The sequence below is a fragment of the Mytilus californianus genome, unplaced genomic scaffold, assembly GCF_021869535.1.
Source record: "Mytilus californianus isolate M0D057914Y unplaced genomic scaffold, xbMytCali1.0.p SCAF_3, whole genome shotgun sequence".
In the NCBI taxonomy this organism is placed as follows: Eukaryota; Metazoa; Mollusca; class Bivalvia; order Mytilida; family Mytilidae; genus Mytilus; species Mytilus californianus.
In genome coordinates, this window is record NW_026262679.1 from 20043832 (window position 1) to 20060954 (window position 17123).

At 33.9% G+C, this 17123-nt stretch overlaps 1 protein-coding gene and 1 long non-coding RNA gene across 2 annotated transcripts in view; both read right to left on the bottom strand.

The window, feature by feature from the left end:
• LOC127734069 (serine incorporator 5-like) overlaps nucleotides 1-17123 on the bottom strand; it is a 37697-nt gene that overhangs the window by 17389 nt on the left and 3185 nt on the right. Inside the window, exons 2-7 of the mRNA XM_052243695.1 lie at nucleotides 16277-16444; nucleotides 15460-15638; nucleotides 11747-11823; nucleotides 10369-10462; nucleotides 1254-1297; nucleotides 208-381 (exon numbers count right to left, since the gene is read on the bottom strand). Coding sequence (XP_052099655.1) covers nucleotides 208-381; nucleotides 1254-1297; nucleotides 10369-10462; nucleotides 11747-11823; nucleotides 15460-15638; nucleotides 16277-16444 — 736 coding nt within the window. The remainder of the gene's footprint in view (nucleotides 1-207; nucleotides 382-1253; nucleotides 1298-10368; nucleotides 10463-11746; nucleotides 11824-15459; nucleotides 15639-16276; nucleotides 16445-17123) is intronic.
• On the bottom strand, nucleotides 3778-4498 carry LOC127734083 (uncharacterized). Its single transcript, XR_007997409.1, has 2 exons — nucleotides 4457-4498; nucleotides 3778-4294 (listed from the first exon to the last, which is right to left on the bottom strand). It is a non-coding gene; the product is annotated as an uncharacterized LOC127734083 (long non-coding RNA).

Below are 17123 nucleotides of genomic sequence, written 5' to 3' on the forward strand. Positions count from 1 at the left end.
AACTAGAAACAGGTCAGATGTTAGAAATAGTAAAAAAATAAAAATAAAAAATAAAAAAAGAAGTTTGTATCCAAAAAGTGATTTTTTTAACACAAATGTGATTTCAGCCCCCCCCCCCCCCCCCCCCCCAAAAAAAAATAATGTGCTCTAATACTGACAGGAATTGTTGATGGAGGGAAATGAATTTAAACATTTATATTGTCTTACATTTGGTTGCCACTGGTAACATAGTAACAAAAGATAACAGAATACAGAGTCCAACATTCACTCCAATAAATACTTTATTGTGAGTACATCCATTCATACTGGTGTAGTTAAAAAACAGCATGATAGTTCCAAAGACACAGAAAGCATACAACATGCCAGCACAGATCATAGTACCTGTAATTGAATGAATTAGACATAGTAGAGATAGCATACAACATGCCAGCACTGATAATAGTACCTGTAATTGAATGAATTAGACATAGTAGAGATAGCATACAACATACCAGCACAGATCATTGTACCTGTAATTGAATTAATTAAACATAGTAGAGATAGCATACAACATACCAGCACAGATCATTGTACCTGTAATTGAATTAATTAAACATAGTAGAGATAGCATACAACATACAAATAGAAATTTTCATTCAAATGATTTCTAGTCAGGTAAATTTTGTTAAACAGCAAGAAAAGAAAGTATTAAAAAGTATTGACAGAATTAACTATGGGGAAATATTTTAGTGGATTGTCTCCCTTTTATCTACTGAAGTTGATCTTGAATCTGGTAAAGGGCAGGCACAACAAATGCCATCAAGTTATGAAAAGGTATTAGCATGGTAAATGAAAATATATATGATCTTAACTGTTTTGTTGATATGTTGAAAAAATACTTCTTGTGTCATGTAACTATGACCTTGACATAATCTCCTTAGAATCCATAGGGATCTTTCACTCATTATATATGATAATATATCTAAGTTCGGTTTAAATAGTAAAGACTATAGAGTTATAATCCAGAGACTAATTTCCTGCACTAATTTTGGTCCGTTAAAGTAACTATTACATTCATTATCCCAAAACCAAGATGACCAATCAACAGACTAATGGATGGACTGGTTAACAGCTCCGACTCAACAGCTAAATACTCAAGCTTCTTTGTAATGTGGGGAATAATTAATAAAATATGATACAGAAATATTCATAAATATTTAAGCAAGTGTTATATAATTATAATTACAAATTCTTGGAAGTATTAATTGACTTACCACAATAACCAACACAACTTTTTTCATTTTTCTTTAGACCAGTCCTTCAAAGTAAAAATCATTTGTCAGTGTGATAGGTATTAAACTTGTTTATTGAAGTCTGTTTCAATTCTTCATATATAATTTTGTTGGATATTGTTTACACTTTATATAATGATGTTAAAGAGCAACCATTTAACTCCAAGGGGGAGGGGATTATGGGTTTTTTTCTGAGTCAGAAATTTTTTTTTGCGCAAAGCACGAACATTTTTTTTAGTTGTTCGACACTATCAATCAAATCATTTTTTTTTTTTAAATTAACACTTTAAGGTATGGGGAAAATCTGGATCCAGAATATTTTTTTTGTGTCATCTAGTTGACCACAACATTTTTTTTCATCAAATTGGGGATCAGAATATTTTTTTTAAGGAAAAAACCAAAACCCTCCCCCCCTTGAAGTTAAATGGTTGTTCCCTTAAAGGATCCTGAATTTTGGTTGGTATAGCTAGTGTATTTTTATCAGATGAATTTTGATATTTCGTCACTGCTGGTGTATATATACAAAGATATTATACAATTACTGTCTTTTGATGAGATAAATTTGATTCCATGAGCCCAACGACTGAAGTGAATATCGGTTTTTGAAAAGCCAATTAATTCACATATTTACAGAAACAAAAGACTGTAAATGTTTTATTCCAAATTCCGAGGGAAATCAATCTATTTAATGACAATTATTTCCCACAAGAGTGCACATGCTGAAATGTCTTGCCTGCTTTACTTATCATTGAATTCTTGTTGAAAGTCTGTAATTATGAAGGTTTTACTACAAGTATCACATAAACTAAACATTATCAATGTTCTATGAAAATGAGGTCATGGTCAGATGAACCATGCCAGACAGACATGTACTCCTTACAATCATTCCATACACCAAATATAGTGGTCCTATTGCTAATACCGGTAGTACCCGAGAAACAGATCAAACCACAAAATCTTAACAATGACCAATGAATCATGAAAATGAGGTCACCATCAGATGAACCATGCCAGATAGACATGTACACCTTACAATCATTCCATACACCAAAAGTAGTTGACCTATTGCTTATAGTATCTGATAAACTGACAAAATTACAATCAAAGCACGAAAGCGCTGTAAAGGCAGTTAATTACAGGTTGTGTGTATTTTAAGTCCAGTTATATCATTATCTTGCATAGTACAGTGTACATATCAGAGGTGGCTTTCAGTATTTAAGATTTAGAGTTCTCTAATGATATTGAATAAGTTTTATGAATGTCATATTCTGAGCACTATATGAAGGCGATTGTTCTCACTTGTTTATGAACTAGTGCATTTTGTCCAGTTTGTACCTTTTTTATCTATGTTTATAGTCAAATTAGTTATCAAAGGTACCAGGATTATAATTTAATACGCCAGACGTGTGTTTCGTCTACATAAGACTCATCAGTGACGTTCAGATCAAAATAGTAACAAAGCCAAACAAGTACAAAGTTGAAGAGCATTGAGGACCCAAAATTCCAAAAAGTTGTGCCAAATACGGCTAAGGAAGTCTATTCCTTGGATAAGAAAATCCTTAGTTTTTTCATTGGCAATCATAACACATCTCCTTATTTATATAATGATCTATATTCAACGACCTCAGGTACAAAAAAAATGTATATAACTAAACTATGATGGGAAACCTTTGACTTCTTTCTTTATATAAACTTTTGATTTGGTACCATAGAACTATGTAGAGTAAATGTACATTGCAACATGTCAACTCTTTCAACTCCAAGCAAAATTATATTTCCAAGCATAAAGTAATTTATGAATGAAATAAAATGCTCCGCTGCGGCGCAGCTTGATACGACCGCAGAGGTCGAACCCTGAACAGTTGGGGCAAGTATGAACACAACATTCAAGCTTGATTCAGCACTGAATTTGGATTGTAATTAAATATTTGACACAGCATAGGTTTCTGACACAGAATGAAAGTGGTCTAAGATACTTAAAAAAATTTAATTTACCTATTCAAACCATATCATTATTATTTGCTTTTATATATAAATCAGAAATAACCAATTTAAAATGGAAAATTTTAAAGAAAAAAAAGGAAAAAGAATCCCCCCTAAATTTTTTGAACCCCCTTATGATTCATCACCCCAAAACTCAATCCCAGCCTTCCCTTTGTGGTATGGTACCTTGCAGTACAATTTCAGAGAGATCCATACACTTGAACACATGTTATTGTCTGGAAACTAGAAAAATGCTTGTTTTTTGGCCCCTTTTTGGTCCCAAATTCCTAAACGTTTAGGGCAATTACCCCCAAACTCAAACCCAACTTTCCCTTTGTGATATGGAACCTTGTAGTACAAAACGTTTAGGGCAATTACCCCCAAACTCAAACCCAGCTTTCCCTTTGTGATATGGAACCTTGTAGTACAATTTCATTAAGATCCATACACTTACACACAAGTTATTGCCATGAAACTAGAAAAATGCTTCTTTTTGCCCCTTTTTGGCCCCTAATTCCTAAAATTTGGAGGCAATTACCCCCAAAATCAATCCCAGCTTTCCCTTTGTGATATGGAACCATGTGATACAATGTCAGAGAGATCCATTGACTTACACACAAGTTATTGTCATGAAACTAGAAAAATGCTTGTTTTTTGCCCCCTAATTCCTAAAATTTGGAGGCAATTACCCCCAAAATCAATCTCAGCATTCCCTTTGTGGTATGGTACCTTGCAGTAGAATTTCAGAGAGATCCATACACTTGAACACAAGTTATTGTCTGGAAACTAGAAAAATGCTTATTTTTGGCCCCTTATTCCTCAACTTTTTGGGCAATTACCCCCAAACTCAATTCCAGCTTTCCCTTTGTGATATGGAACCTTGTAGTACAATTTCATAAAGATCCATACACTTACACACAAGTTATTGCCATGAAACTAGAAAAATGCTTGTTTTTTGCCCCTTTTTGGCCCCTAATTCCTAAAATTTGGAGGCAATTACCCCCAAATTCAATCCCAGCATTCCCTTTGTGATATGGAACCTTGTGATACAATGTCAGAGAGATCCATAGACTTGCACACAAGTTATTGTCATGAAACTAGAAAAATGCTTGTTTTTTGCCCCTTTTTGGCCCCTAATTCCTAAAATTTGGAGGCAATTACCCCCAAAAATCAATCCCAGCATTCCCTTTGTGATATTGAACCTTGTGAGATCCATACACTTACACACAAGTTATGTCTGGAAGTTACAAAATACCTATTTTTGGCCCCTAATTCCTTAACTGTTGGTACCATAACCCCCAAAATCAATCCCCACTTTCCTTTTGTGGTATTGAACCTTATTTTAAAATTTCATTGAGATCCATTCACTTAAACTAAAGTTAGAGTGCGAAAACTAATGTGTCTTCGGATGACGACGCCGGACGACGCCAACGTCATACCAATATACGACCACAAAATTTTTTTGCGGTCGTATAAAAAGGAGTTCTTAATTAAGAAATAAACTGATTCGCTGAGCGCAGCTGGATACACCCGCAGAGGTACTACCCTGAACAGCTGGGGCAAAAATGGACACAATATTCAAGCTTGATACAGGTCTGAATTTGGATTGTAATTGAATATTTGACATATTATAGTTTCTGAATAAATGTAGTCAATGAACTTGAAATCGGTTATATGAATTGAATTTATATTCAATTAAAGATTTCTTGCTGTTGTGCAATACTTAATAAATCTGTTGCCAGACTATAAACAAATAAAGTTCAATTTCTTCTCAATGTCATATTTGAAATTTATGAAAATCAATAGGGAGATTACATCAATAGCTATAAATAATTCACCAAAGTTTCATGTGAACTGCTTAAAGCATTTTTGAGTTGTTGTCCAAAAACTGGAAAATCCCCCCTTTTTTAATGAATAAAACCCCATAACTCAGAAATGTAAAATCTAAAATTCATAAAATTCTAAAGGGAGCTTACAGATTGATAATTTAGTCTTAGATGCAAGATATTTTTATCAGTTGTTAGTGGCTTTGAACTACCGGTAGCTTTCAGTAACTGCGAGTACTCTCAGATTTGTACTTAGTGTCTTTTTGTTGTTTGGATGTACAACTACCCGACCACGTCCACTTGTATTTGTATTTATCCATCTGATAAGTTTAGCCTCTTTCAACTGATTTTTATAGTTCTTTCTTATATTGTACTGTTACACCACTGTCCCAGGTTAGGGGGAGGGTTGGGATCCCGCTAACATGTTTAAGCCCGCCACATTCTGTATGTACATGTATGTGCCTGTCCCAAGTCAGGAGCCTATAAAAGTGTAATTCAGTGGTTGTCGTTTGTTTATGTGTTGCATATTTGTTATATTTGTTCATTTTTTTACATAAAATAGGCCGTTAGTTTTCTTGTTTGAATTGTTTTACATTGTCATTTCTGGGCCTTTTATAGCTGACTGTGCGGTATGGGCTTTGCTCATTGTTGAAGGCCGTACTGTGACCTATAGCTGTTAATTTCTGTGTCATTTGGTCTCTTGTGCATGTGTGGAGAGTTGTCTCATTGGCAATCATACCACATCTTCTTTTTTATATTTACATCAACAGATATAAAAAATTCACCAAAGTCAAGGTGAGACAACAAAACTTAGTTGTAAGATCTCTGAAATTTTTTACAGGGTACGAGTTTTTCTCATTGTTGGAGATTGTATGGTGACAGTAACACCTGTAACTGCTTAAACCCATTTCTTATGCACTTTAGTTTGATAAACTCACTGAATATCATACCACATCTCCTTATTTTTATATGCATTACAATTTACATGTGCATGTAATTGTAAATATATACATGTATATATCAGAACAAAATTCATTGCGTCACTTTTATTTATGCATCCTTTGGCACAATACAAGTTCTAAAATTACACAACATAAAACAACTAAATGTTATTTCAGATGAAAGTTTTGTTTCAGTTCCATTCATAGGATTTATTAGAATTTTGTATGTTTTGCCAAGTCCAATAATTCGCTCTATGTGACATAGAGACATAGTTGACTAAACCACCAGGTGTCGAACATTCAAGAATTTTCAGTGTTTCTGTTTTTATTTGATGAAAAGGTTGCCTGAGCTCTAGTAGCTTTAGGTTTTATCACGGGATATTCTGTGCTGTCAATAATAATCCAAGTCGTAGGAAACTTTAATTTGAAGTTGGATGGTGAAAAATACCTGACTAAACCACTAGATGGCCAAGTGTTAGCCTCACACCACTGTTTAGACATAAAAACAATCCATGTATACACAATATTCTTAACACTAGATTCAATCTAGAATCTAGACAGTTCAAAGTTGGTTGTATGATGCCTCAATTTCATCAAAGTCATAAAAAAACTGATTTTCAACTGACACCCTATCAATTTGAAAATATATGTATCTCAAACAATGTGCTGCTGGACCAAGTGTGGTCAAAACAAATAAAAATTTAGTATACAACTCTAAACCGGTATAAAAATGCATGGCTGTGTCACGTGTCTTCATTTCAAAATTCTCTGCTGAAAACATAGGCATTGATGGTGTTTGTGTAATTCCATCTGTGAAGCTCAACATTAGCTCGGCAGTTGGTGGTGGACAGTCATAAATCCTTTCTGCAGTATGAATGACTTCTTCAGGAAAACCAACTTTACAATCAAAACTTTCCTCTAGATTTCTACTACAATATTCATCAAGTTTAGTTCTTTTGTTTTCACAGGAAACTGCCCTGATTTTTCTTTTTGCGGACGATTCAGTCTCTTGCTTGGTCCAGGAAAATAGGCTGGGAATTGCAGTAGACTTAAGTCTCTGTATGGTGGGTTTGCGCCCTGAAAAAGGTTATAAAACATTAGATTTTTTATAATTAAATGAACTTCCATTAGCAATGTATACTTTGTACTACCTGGCGAAATATTAACTAGATTTATTCATTACAATCTGGATAAAACTATGTTTGCCTGATTCAATGTATGTTATGTAAATCCAAAGGACAAACAATGAGAGACTTATGCAACAAACGTACATTGTTTCTACCTAAATAACTATAATATAGATGAGAGCATGTCATTGTTTTGTTCCTGTTAACATTGTCATTGATATTTTTCAAGAAAGTCTATGAGGCATAGCTTATGCATTCCTGTCATTACTACATTAGCATAATTACTGCTAAAATAATTCTCAGTATGATATACCTCTTGTAAGAAATCATTATAATTGTAGCAATCACCAAAAAATCTCAAACAGATCACATTGAATCGTAATCCAAAAAATTATGACGTCTTGAATTACCCACCCCCTTTTATTCTAAAACGATAATTGCGGTTGTAAACAGACTTTGGTTTATTCGCATGGAGATTACATATATAACTATATATTTCACAAAGAAAATAGAGTTTTACCATGAATAGTTTCCTGCACGTAGTCTTTTTCAGTAAAACGTGCCTTGCAAACAACAGCTGATTGAGATGGACTCCACGATATCATCGTGTTCTCGTCCAATCTGCGTATGGGCCATGGCGTTGGTCCATTTTTTCCTTCTTTTTAAGTCATTTGGAAATGCATGTCCTCCTCTTAAATGACATCCAGGTACACAACAACAAGTACTTGGCATCGTTAATTAAAAATATAACTGAAATAGTTGCACAGTGCAGAAACCGGAAGAAGAGGAACAGGATCCGCTACCACGGCGCCACCTATTCAGGAACGATAATTTGCTACTTTATATAACTGCGAAAATAACGTTAGACGGGTTCACGTGCATAAACAGAAATGCGCTTTAAATTGTATAATATAATTCATGTTCAGTCGACCTTTAATTATTATATCAACGACTGAAATGATTTATAAACATCTAGATTGCAGATAACACTCGAAATTAACCCGAGCTCTTTCCACACGGAATTCAAATAATTCTAGTTTGTCAATCGGTTGACTGCTTATAATGCAAAATACTAATATATCAAAAGTTTTTAAAACTAACAAAACACAATGATCGTTTCTCTATTTCCCAATGTAAATGAAATGAAACAAAAAACATTTTATATCGCAATAAGAAGAGGAGAGAATTCAACATTTCCGGATCTACTTGGAGTCTAATGACCCCCCACGTAGATAAGTTGGATATCGCGGAAGGAAGGATTAACCCGGCAACAAGAAAGGCATTAAAGCACTGCCTTTAAAAACTTATCATTGACCAATGAACCATGAAAATGAGGTCAAGGTCATATGAGCCCTGCCAGACAGACATGTACACCTCACAATTGTTTCAATACACTAAACATAATTGACCTATTGCTTAAAATAACTGAGAAACTTTATGGACCAAACCACAAAATCTAAAAATTGTCCAATGAACCATGAAAATGAGGTGGAGGTCAGCTGAAACCTACCAGACAAACACGTACATCTGACAATCATTCCATACACCAAATATAGTGTCCCTATTGCTTACAGTATCTGAGAATTAGACCAAAGCACAATAAACTGTTATCACAGAGATATATTGCGCCTTTTTGTAATTTTGATAATGCAAATGTTGAAATTAAAATAGCAATACTTTAACATGTAAGTTATGGAAATATTCAAAGTCGATGAACCATGACTGAAGGTACATGGCTAAACAATCTCCATGGAAATGAATTGTGCCAATGCTAATACAACTGCATACCAAATACCATTGACTTATTATAAGTCGTTCCCTTTACACAAACCTAAACACAAACATTAACTTGTAAACTATGTAAAAGTTTCAAAGTCAATGAACCATGATGAAGGGGTGGCTCTATATAATCTCCATGGAAACGATACTTGCAAATGCCAATAAATTTGCTTACCAATTGCAAATATCATTGACTTAACATTAGCAGTTCATCTTAAAACTGATCTAATCACAAACTAATACATGTAAACTAAGCAAAAGTTTCAAAGTCAATAGACCATGACTGAGAAAATTTTCTCCATGGAAATGAGATGTGCTAATGTTTATACAACTGAATACCAATTAACATTGGCCTACCACTAATGATTCCCCTTGAACTGACCTAATCACAAACTAATACATGTAAACTATGCAAAATTTTCAAAGTCAATAGACCATGACTAAAAGGGGGAGCCAAATAATCTCCATGGAAATGAGATATGCCAATGCTTATACAACTGCATACCAAATATCATTGACCTACCACTAGTGGTTCCCCATAAACTGACCCAATCACAAACTAATACATGTAAACTAAGCAAAAATTTCAAAGTCAATAGACCATGACTGAGGGGACAGGGCCAAATAATCTCCATGGAAATGAGATGTGCCAATGCTAATACAACTGCATACCAAATATCATTGACCTACCACTTGTGGTTCACCATAAACTAGACCTAATCACAAACTAATACTGGTACATTGTTGATGCCGCCGCCAGAAACAGCATACCTATGTCTCGCTTTTTGACTCTGTCAAGGCGAGACAAAAACTAAACATTGTCCAATGAACCATGAAATTGAGGTCAAGGTCTGATAAAACCTGTCAGTTGGACATGCACACCTTACAATCATTCCATACACCAAATATAGTGTATATGGAATAAGGTTGAGGTAAGGTGAAACCTACCTGATGGACATGTAGACATTGCAAGGAACCCATATACCAAATAAAGCTATCATATTACTCATAATAAGTGAGTATTTCACTTAACAAATAAAACTTTATTTTTTTTTCAAGCAGCCATTGAACCATGAAAATGACATCCCGGACAATGGACATATGACAGACGGAAACGAATCGTAACATAAGGTATCTGCACACAAGGTAGGAAGCATCCAGGTATTCATCCTTCTGAAATATAAAACTTCAAACAAATAGTTTATGCTGGATTGTAATACCTTTGTCTCGCAAAAGAATTTATGGTTTATTGAAAAAAAGAGATAATATTGAGTCAAAATTCCAATTATTTTTCCAAAACTTCCCCCATCGCACATGCATATTAAAGCTAGAATAACTTTCTCTTACCCTGGACTCGCCTTCAAAATTTTTAAGTAGAACCCTGTAATACTTGTGAAATTTACATTGTGCCATTCCATAAATATGCAATTACAAAACTTACCATGCAGCATTCCAGGAGTGTGAAAAGTCAACCAGGAGAATGAGCTGTAGTAAAATAAAGATGAAACCTCCAACCATACCAAAATACATCCAGTCTGTTGAAAACATCAATGTAAATCACTAATTAAATAGGTAAACAACATACTGGTACATGTATTTACTCAAACTTTGTCAAAAAGTATCAACAATTCATGTGAGCCACATTTTATTCAGAACCCTGTGTTTACTTTTATAACATTTTGTCTGGATAGGCAACGGGGAGGTTTTAATCATGTAAAACTTTATTAATCCAACCACAGTGTGTGCCTGTATATAGACAGACTTTCTTGACCATGTCTTTGTTTGTAAGGCCAACCTTAAAATATTTTTTGTTTGATATTGCCTACCCATGCCTTATAGGGTTGAATAGGTAGGTAGGGATTTTTTTTTTTTGGGGGGGGGGGGGGGGGGGGAGGGCAGGAGGGCAACAACATGAGTTACATGTTTTAGACAAGAAAATGATGATAGAGCAGGAAAAAATCTTTTAAAAAAATGGAAATGATTTGTGTCGTAAAATTTGTCATTTGTCTTTTTATGTGGGTAGGTAGTGAACATCAAACAATTAAAATGTTATTTTTGGCCTAAGTTTACTTTTTAAGGAATAGGATGATAGTAATTGGTTGGGTCTGTTTTACATGTACTTTGTCCAGAATTTTTGGTACTTCCTGTTATCCTATTTTTATGTATTACTTAAATTCTATCTTTATTTTATAAACATAACATACTATCAATGACTAGATGTACACAACAGCCCGTGTGGATTTTGCTTTTTCCACCGGCCCACCGTGGGCAGTCCACCCGTGCCCACTCTAGCTATAATCTCTTTTTTGTAAAAATATTACAAATGCTTATCTGCTTTTTTCAAGTGATTGTACTTGCAAGTCTTTAGATGAAACAAAAGAAATTGAATGCCCACTCCTACAGGTGGGCAGAGTGGACAAGGTACAAATTTTGCCCACCCGGTGCCCACTCCCATGGTGGGCCGGTGGACAAAGAAAAATCCACCCTAGCTGTAGTGTATGTTCTATAAAGTGGTGAAAGGTACCTAGTAAATATTTCTATACCACTTCTTCCTCTTCCCTATTTCATAATATAAAGATTTTCCTGATCATAAAAAATCATAAATGATATATAGACAGCAAAAAGAAATTTCTTTCAGGAAAATGATCATGAGGCATTATACATTAGACAAGTTTCCAATTATTTAAATACTAGAAAGTAATCTCCATCTCCATCAAACTTTCAACTTGTATGTTTTACTCTCATTCCAAAAAAACCTGCTGATAAAGCACAGCATAAGATGGATTAAAAGAGACTTTGTTTACAGCTGTGTTACTTACATATACTGTATAAAGATGGCACAAAAAATCCTCCAGCACAACAACCTAGCAGCAGTAAAAACTTCCAAAACCAAAATCTGTAATTCAAACATTTTTATTTAATATTTTAGTTTTATGGTATGACAATGAGACAGCAACTCAACAACACAAACAAACCAAAAAGATTTCCATAGGAAAAAAACATGGTTCTTGACAATAGACAAATATGTATTCAATATGACAAGCTCTAATATTAATTGTCCAAGTCTAGAACAAGAGTGAACATACTGAAATGTCTCGCCTGCTTTACGGACCATTTATTCTATATTGAAAGTCTTAAAGATAAAGGTTTTACTAAAAGCATTACAGAAACTTAACATTTCTAAAGATCTATGACAATGAGGTCAAGGTCAGATAAATCATGTCAGAAATATACACCTTACAAATTTTTTATACACCAAATATAGTTGACCTATTGCGTATGCTAATTGAAAACAGACCAAAACATAAAAATTTAACATTGACCAATGAACCATGAAAGAGGTCAAGGTCAGATGATAACTGCCAGACAGACATGTGCACCTTTAACATGTTAAAATTATTCCATACACCAAATATAGCTGACCTATTGCTATTAGTATTCATAAAACAGACAAAAACACAAAAACTTAACATTGACCATTGAACCATACAAATGATGTCAAGGTCAGATGATACCTGCCAGACAGACATGTACACCCTACAATCGTTTCATACACCAAATATAGTTGACCTATTGCTTACAGTACTTGAAAAACAGACCAAAACACAAAAACTTAACATTGACCAATTAACCATGAAAATGAGGTCAAGGTCAAATGATACCTACCAGACAGACATGTACACCTTACACTCATTCCATACACCAAACATAGTAGACCTATTGCATACAGTACAAGAAAAACAGACCAAAACACAAAAACTTAACTATAACCACTGAACCATGAAAATGAGGTCAAGGTCAGATGACACCTGCCAGTTGGACATGTACACCTTACAATCATTCCATACACCAAATATAGTAGACCTATTGCTTATAGTATCTGAAATATGGACTTGACCACCAAAACTTAACCTTGTTCACTGATCCATGAAATGAGGTCGAGGTCAAGTGAAAACTGTCTGACGGGCATGAAGACCTTGCAAGGTACGCACATACCAAATATAGTTATCCTATTACTCATAATAATAGAGAAATTAAGAATACTAAAAATCTTAACTTTTTTTTCAAGTAGTCACTGAACCATGAAAATGAGGTCAAGGTCGATGGACATATGACAGACGGACACTTAATAACATAAGGCATCTATATACAAAGTATGAAGGATCCAGGTATTCTACCTTCTGAAATATTAAGCTTTTAAGAAGTTAGCTAATGCCGCCGCCGCCTCCGGATCACTATCACTATGTCGAGCTTTCTGCAACAAAAGTCGCAGGCTCGACAAAAATGGTATGGGTTTTGCTCATTGTTGAAGGCAATTACAGTAACAGTGACCTATAGTTGTTAACTTCTATGTCATTTCGTGTCTGGTGGAGAGTTGTCTCATTGTCAATTATACCACATCTTCTTATTTCTATATTAATATCAAATTCATGTAAAAAAACAGCTGTTTGTTTTATGCAAAAAATTCAGAAAAATGCCTTTAAAATGAGAAGAGAAGGTATAATAAGAGCCGTTTTTTGGTTCCTGAAATACTAAATTTTTCAGTCTCTTCAAACTTAAAACCTATTGATAAATAAGTAGGATAATATAATTTGAACACTTCAGTACAAAAATTCAGTTGGGATGTCACTAAGATGTTCAAATTTATGAATTTAACCTAACTGTTCATGTCAACATTATTTGGTAAAATTAGTTATAAGCAAAAGCCTCACACAAAAAGATATTAAATCCCCTATTACATATTTGTATAACATATGCATAAAGCATATTGTAATAAAATAACTTTTTTTGGTAAGGTCTTGGTTCATATCTAAATATTAATGACAAGATCTAAAATGTTGGGCTATTTTGGAAGTTTTTGCAGTACATGTATTGCAACAAATGCAATAAATTTGATGCCCTAACTCAAATATGTAAGACAAAATTTTAAAATATTAATGCTGATATCTGACAAACTAATGTCTTGTGAACATCTTAAAATACTTTTTAATTTTCGAATTCAAAGGGCCGTAACATACATTTTCCTTTATTGATCAATGTTAATATACATAATTACAGATTATTGATGAATTTACATTTGAAAAATAAGTAATAAAAGAAGAATGTGTTCATGGAACACAGATGCCCCTCCATGTAAATATATGGCAAATTCAGCAATTTTTCCATTTATAACAGGACATAACTCGAGAACGGTGAAAGTGACACCACCCAAATTCAATCTTGATAAGTGTTTGGTGGTAATAAGCATTGTGCATAAGTTTCAAAACATTTGATGCAGGTATAGTAAAGTTAGAGTGCGGAAACAGCGAATTCAGCAATTTATCCATTTATAAAGGGACATAACTGAAATAAACAGTGAAAATGAGGCCACCCAATTTGAGCTTGATCTGTGTTTGGTGATAATAAGCATTGCGTATATGCTTCATAACATTTGGTTGAGGCAAACTAAAGTTAGAGAACAGAAACCAATTTCGGGACATACTTGCGTGGGAATAAATAAACTGCTTCGCTGAGCGCAGCTAGATACGCCCGCAGAGGTCCAACCCTGAACAGTTGGGGCAAAAATGGACATAATATTCAAGCTTGATTCAGGTCTGAATTTGGATTGTAATCAAATATTTGACATATTATAGGTGTCTGAATAAATGTATTCAAAGAACTTGAAATTGGTTATATGAATTGAATTTATGTTCAATTAAAGATTTCTTGCTGTTGTGCAATACTTAGTAAATCTGTTGTCAGACTATAAACAAATAAAGTATAATTAATTCTCAATGTCATATTAGAAATTTATGAAAATAAAAAGGGAGCTTACATCAATAGATATAAACAATTCACCAAAGTTTCATGAGAATTGGTGACAGCATTTTTGAGTTATTGTCAGAAAACTGGAAAATCACCCCTTTTTAATGAATAAAACCCCATAACTCAGAAATGTAAAATGTAAAATTTATAAAATTCTAAAGGGAGCTTACATCAATACATACAAACAATTCACCAAAGTTTCATAAGAATTGCTGAAAGCATTTGTGAGTTTTTGTCTGATAACTGGAAAGTCCCCCCTTTTTTTATGAATAAAACCCCGTAACTCGGAAACGTAAAATCTAAAATTTATAAAAATCAAAAGGGAGCTCATGTCAATAGATATAAACAATTCACCACAATTTCTTGCAAGTTGGTGAAAGCATTCTTGACTTATTGTCCGAAAACTGGAAAATCCCCCTTTTTTTAATGAATAAAACCCCATAACTCGGAAACGTAAAATCTAAATTTTATAAAAAACGAAAGGGAGCTCACGTCAATAGATATAAACAATTCACCAAAGTTTTATGCAAATTGGTTTAAGCAATTTTGAGTTAATGTCCGACATGTTGACGACGGACAGACGGACAGACAGACGGACGGACGGACAACGGTATACCATAATACGTCCCGTAAACGGGCGTATAAAAAATGAAATTTATAAATGAACATGATGAACAGTCTGACAATATATGTTTTAAAACTAGTAAACTATATAAGAATGTATTACCCATTATGCCACGCTCCTCTGCACTGAGCACTGGATGATACACAAAGTGTCATGATACACATGAAGAAGCTGAACACAACCATTCCAAAGCACAGTCTATATACTGCTTTATAGCCTGTTAACCTGCTACAGTTGGCTCCTGCATTTAAGTCCAAACATGTCTCATTGAACCCTGGTATCTACAAATAGCAATACTTCAAATGACCAAATGTCAGGATTGGATTAAAATTAAAATGTTATACATATATTTAGTTTGTTTATGCATTCAACATGGTACATGTATGATATATTTCACTGTAAAGGACAGATTGATTAATTATCAACATATTCTATACATGCACCTCAATATTTCCAGGATAATAAATCCTTTCAAATTTATCCAGTAAATTTAAGGTAATATGTAATTATCTTTAATCTTATGGATAAATTGGAACCGTAAGGATATGAAGTGGATGTATATTTATATGAAATAAAAGTATCATGAAATACTAGGAAATTACCTATATATCAATGGTATAACACTTTTATTGCTGTTTTTTTATCTCGATATTGCATTATCTTTCCCTCCCAAAGACACTATTGACACATACTTTTCAAAATAAGGTTTTATATGCTTTTCTGCATAACAGATCAATTTTGAAAATAATTGACAGTTCTGGCATGACTATATGATATATTATTTGCATGAAAAACTAAAGTTAGGTCCTTTGTGCAATTTATGCTGTTTTGTGCTGTTATTTTCATTTGCAATTTACTTTTAGAGTGTGGTGTTTACACCTGGATTCCTACATCTAGAATTATGTGAGTTTGTACTTACATTTTCCATAATAGCATGTTCAAAATTTGGTGACAGCATAAAACAGGCAACCAGGAAACCAATAACAAATAAGATGGTATACATAATACGTGTAGTTGTTGATTCATTTATAGGTGGTAGACAAAAACAGCATAGGCCACATGATGCCTTCCAAAAGCAACATTGTGCCTGAAATATGAAAGAAATTTATTTCAAGTTTATGTCAAAATTGCATAATTCTCAACAGCAACATTGAATGTATACCTCTCTTAGCTCTGAAAACTTTTGTGATAAACCTGTCCCAAGTTAGGAGCCTGTAGTTCAGTGTTTATTGTTGGTTCATGTCTGTCATATTTGTTTTTCACATATTGTTTTGTTATAAATAAATTAGGCCGTTAGTTTTCTCAATTGAATTGTTCATATTTTTCATGTCGGTGCCTTTCACAGCCGACTTTACCGTATGAAGTATGCAGAAGGTTTCAAAAAAGATAAATCCATACAGATAACTTGGTCTCCAGTTTCTGAACACTTTTTCTTCTTCTTCAAAATACTGCCCACATTCAACATGATGAATTTAATGCAAATCAAAAGAAAAATAATTATCTGGTAACAGCAATACCGTGACAACATAAATATTCGGCGAAATTTTCAACAAACTTTAACATAATTAATTCAAATAATTTATACTATACAAGACAACAAAATAAAATAGAAATCAGGGCAAATGGACTCAGTGCGAACAGGAATTAGGGCAAACGGACCCAGGACAAACAGGTATTAGGGCGAACAGGTACTAGGGCGAACGTGAATCAGGGCGAACAGACCCGGATCCCCCCCCCCCCCCCCCTTTGCATGATATCCAAAGAGC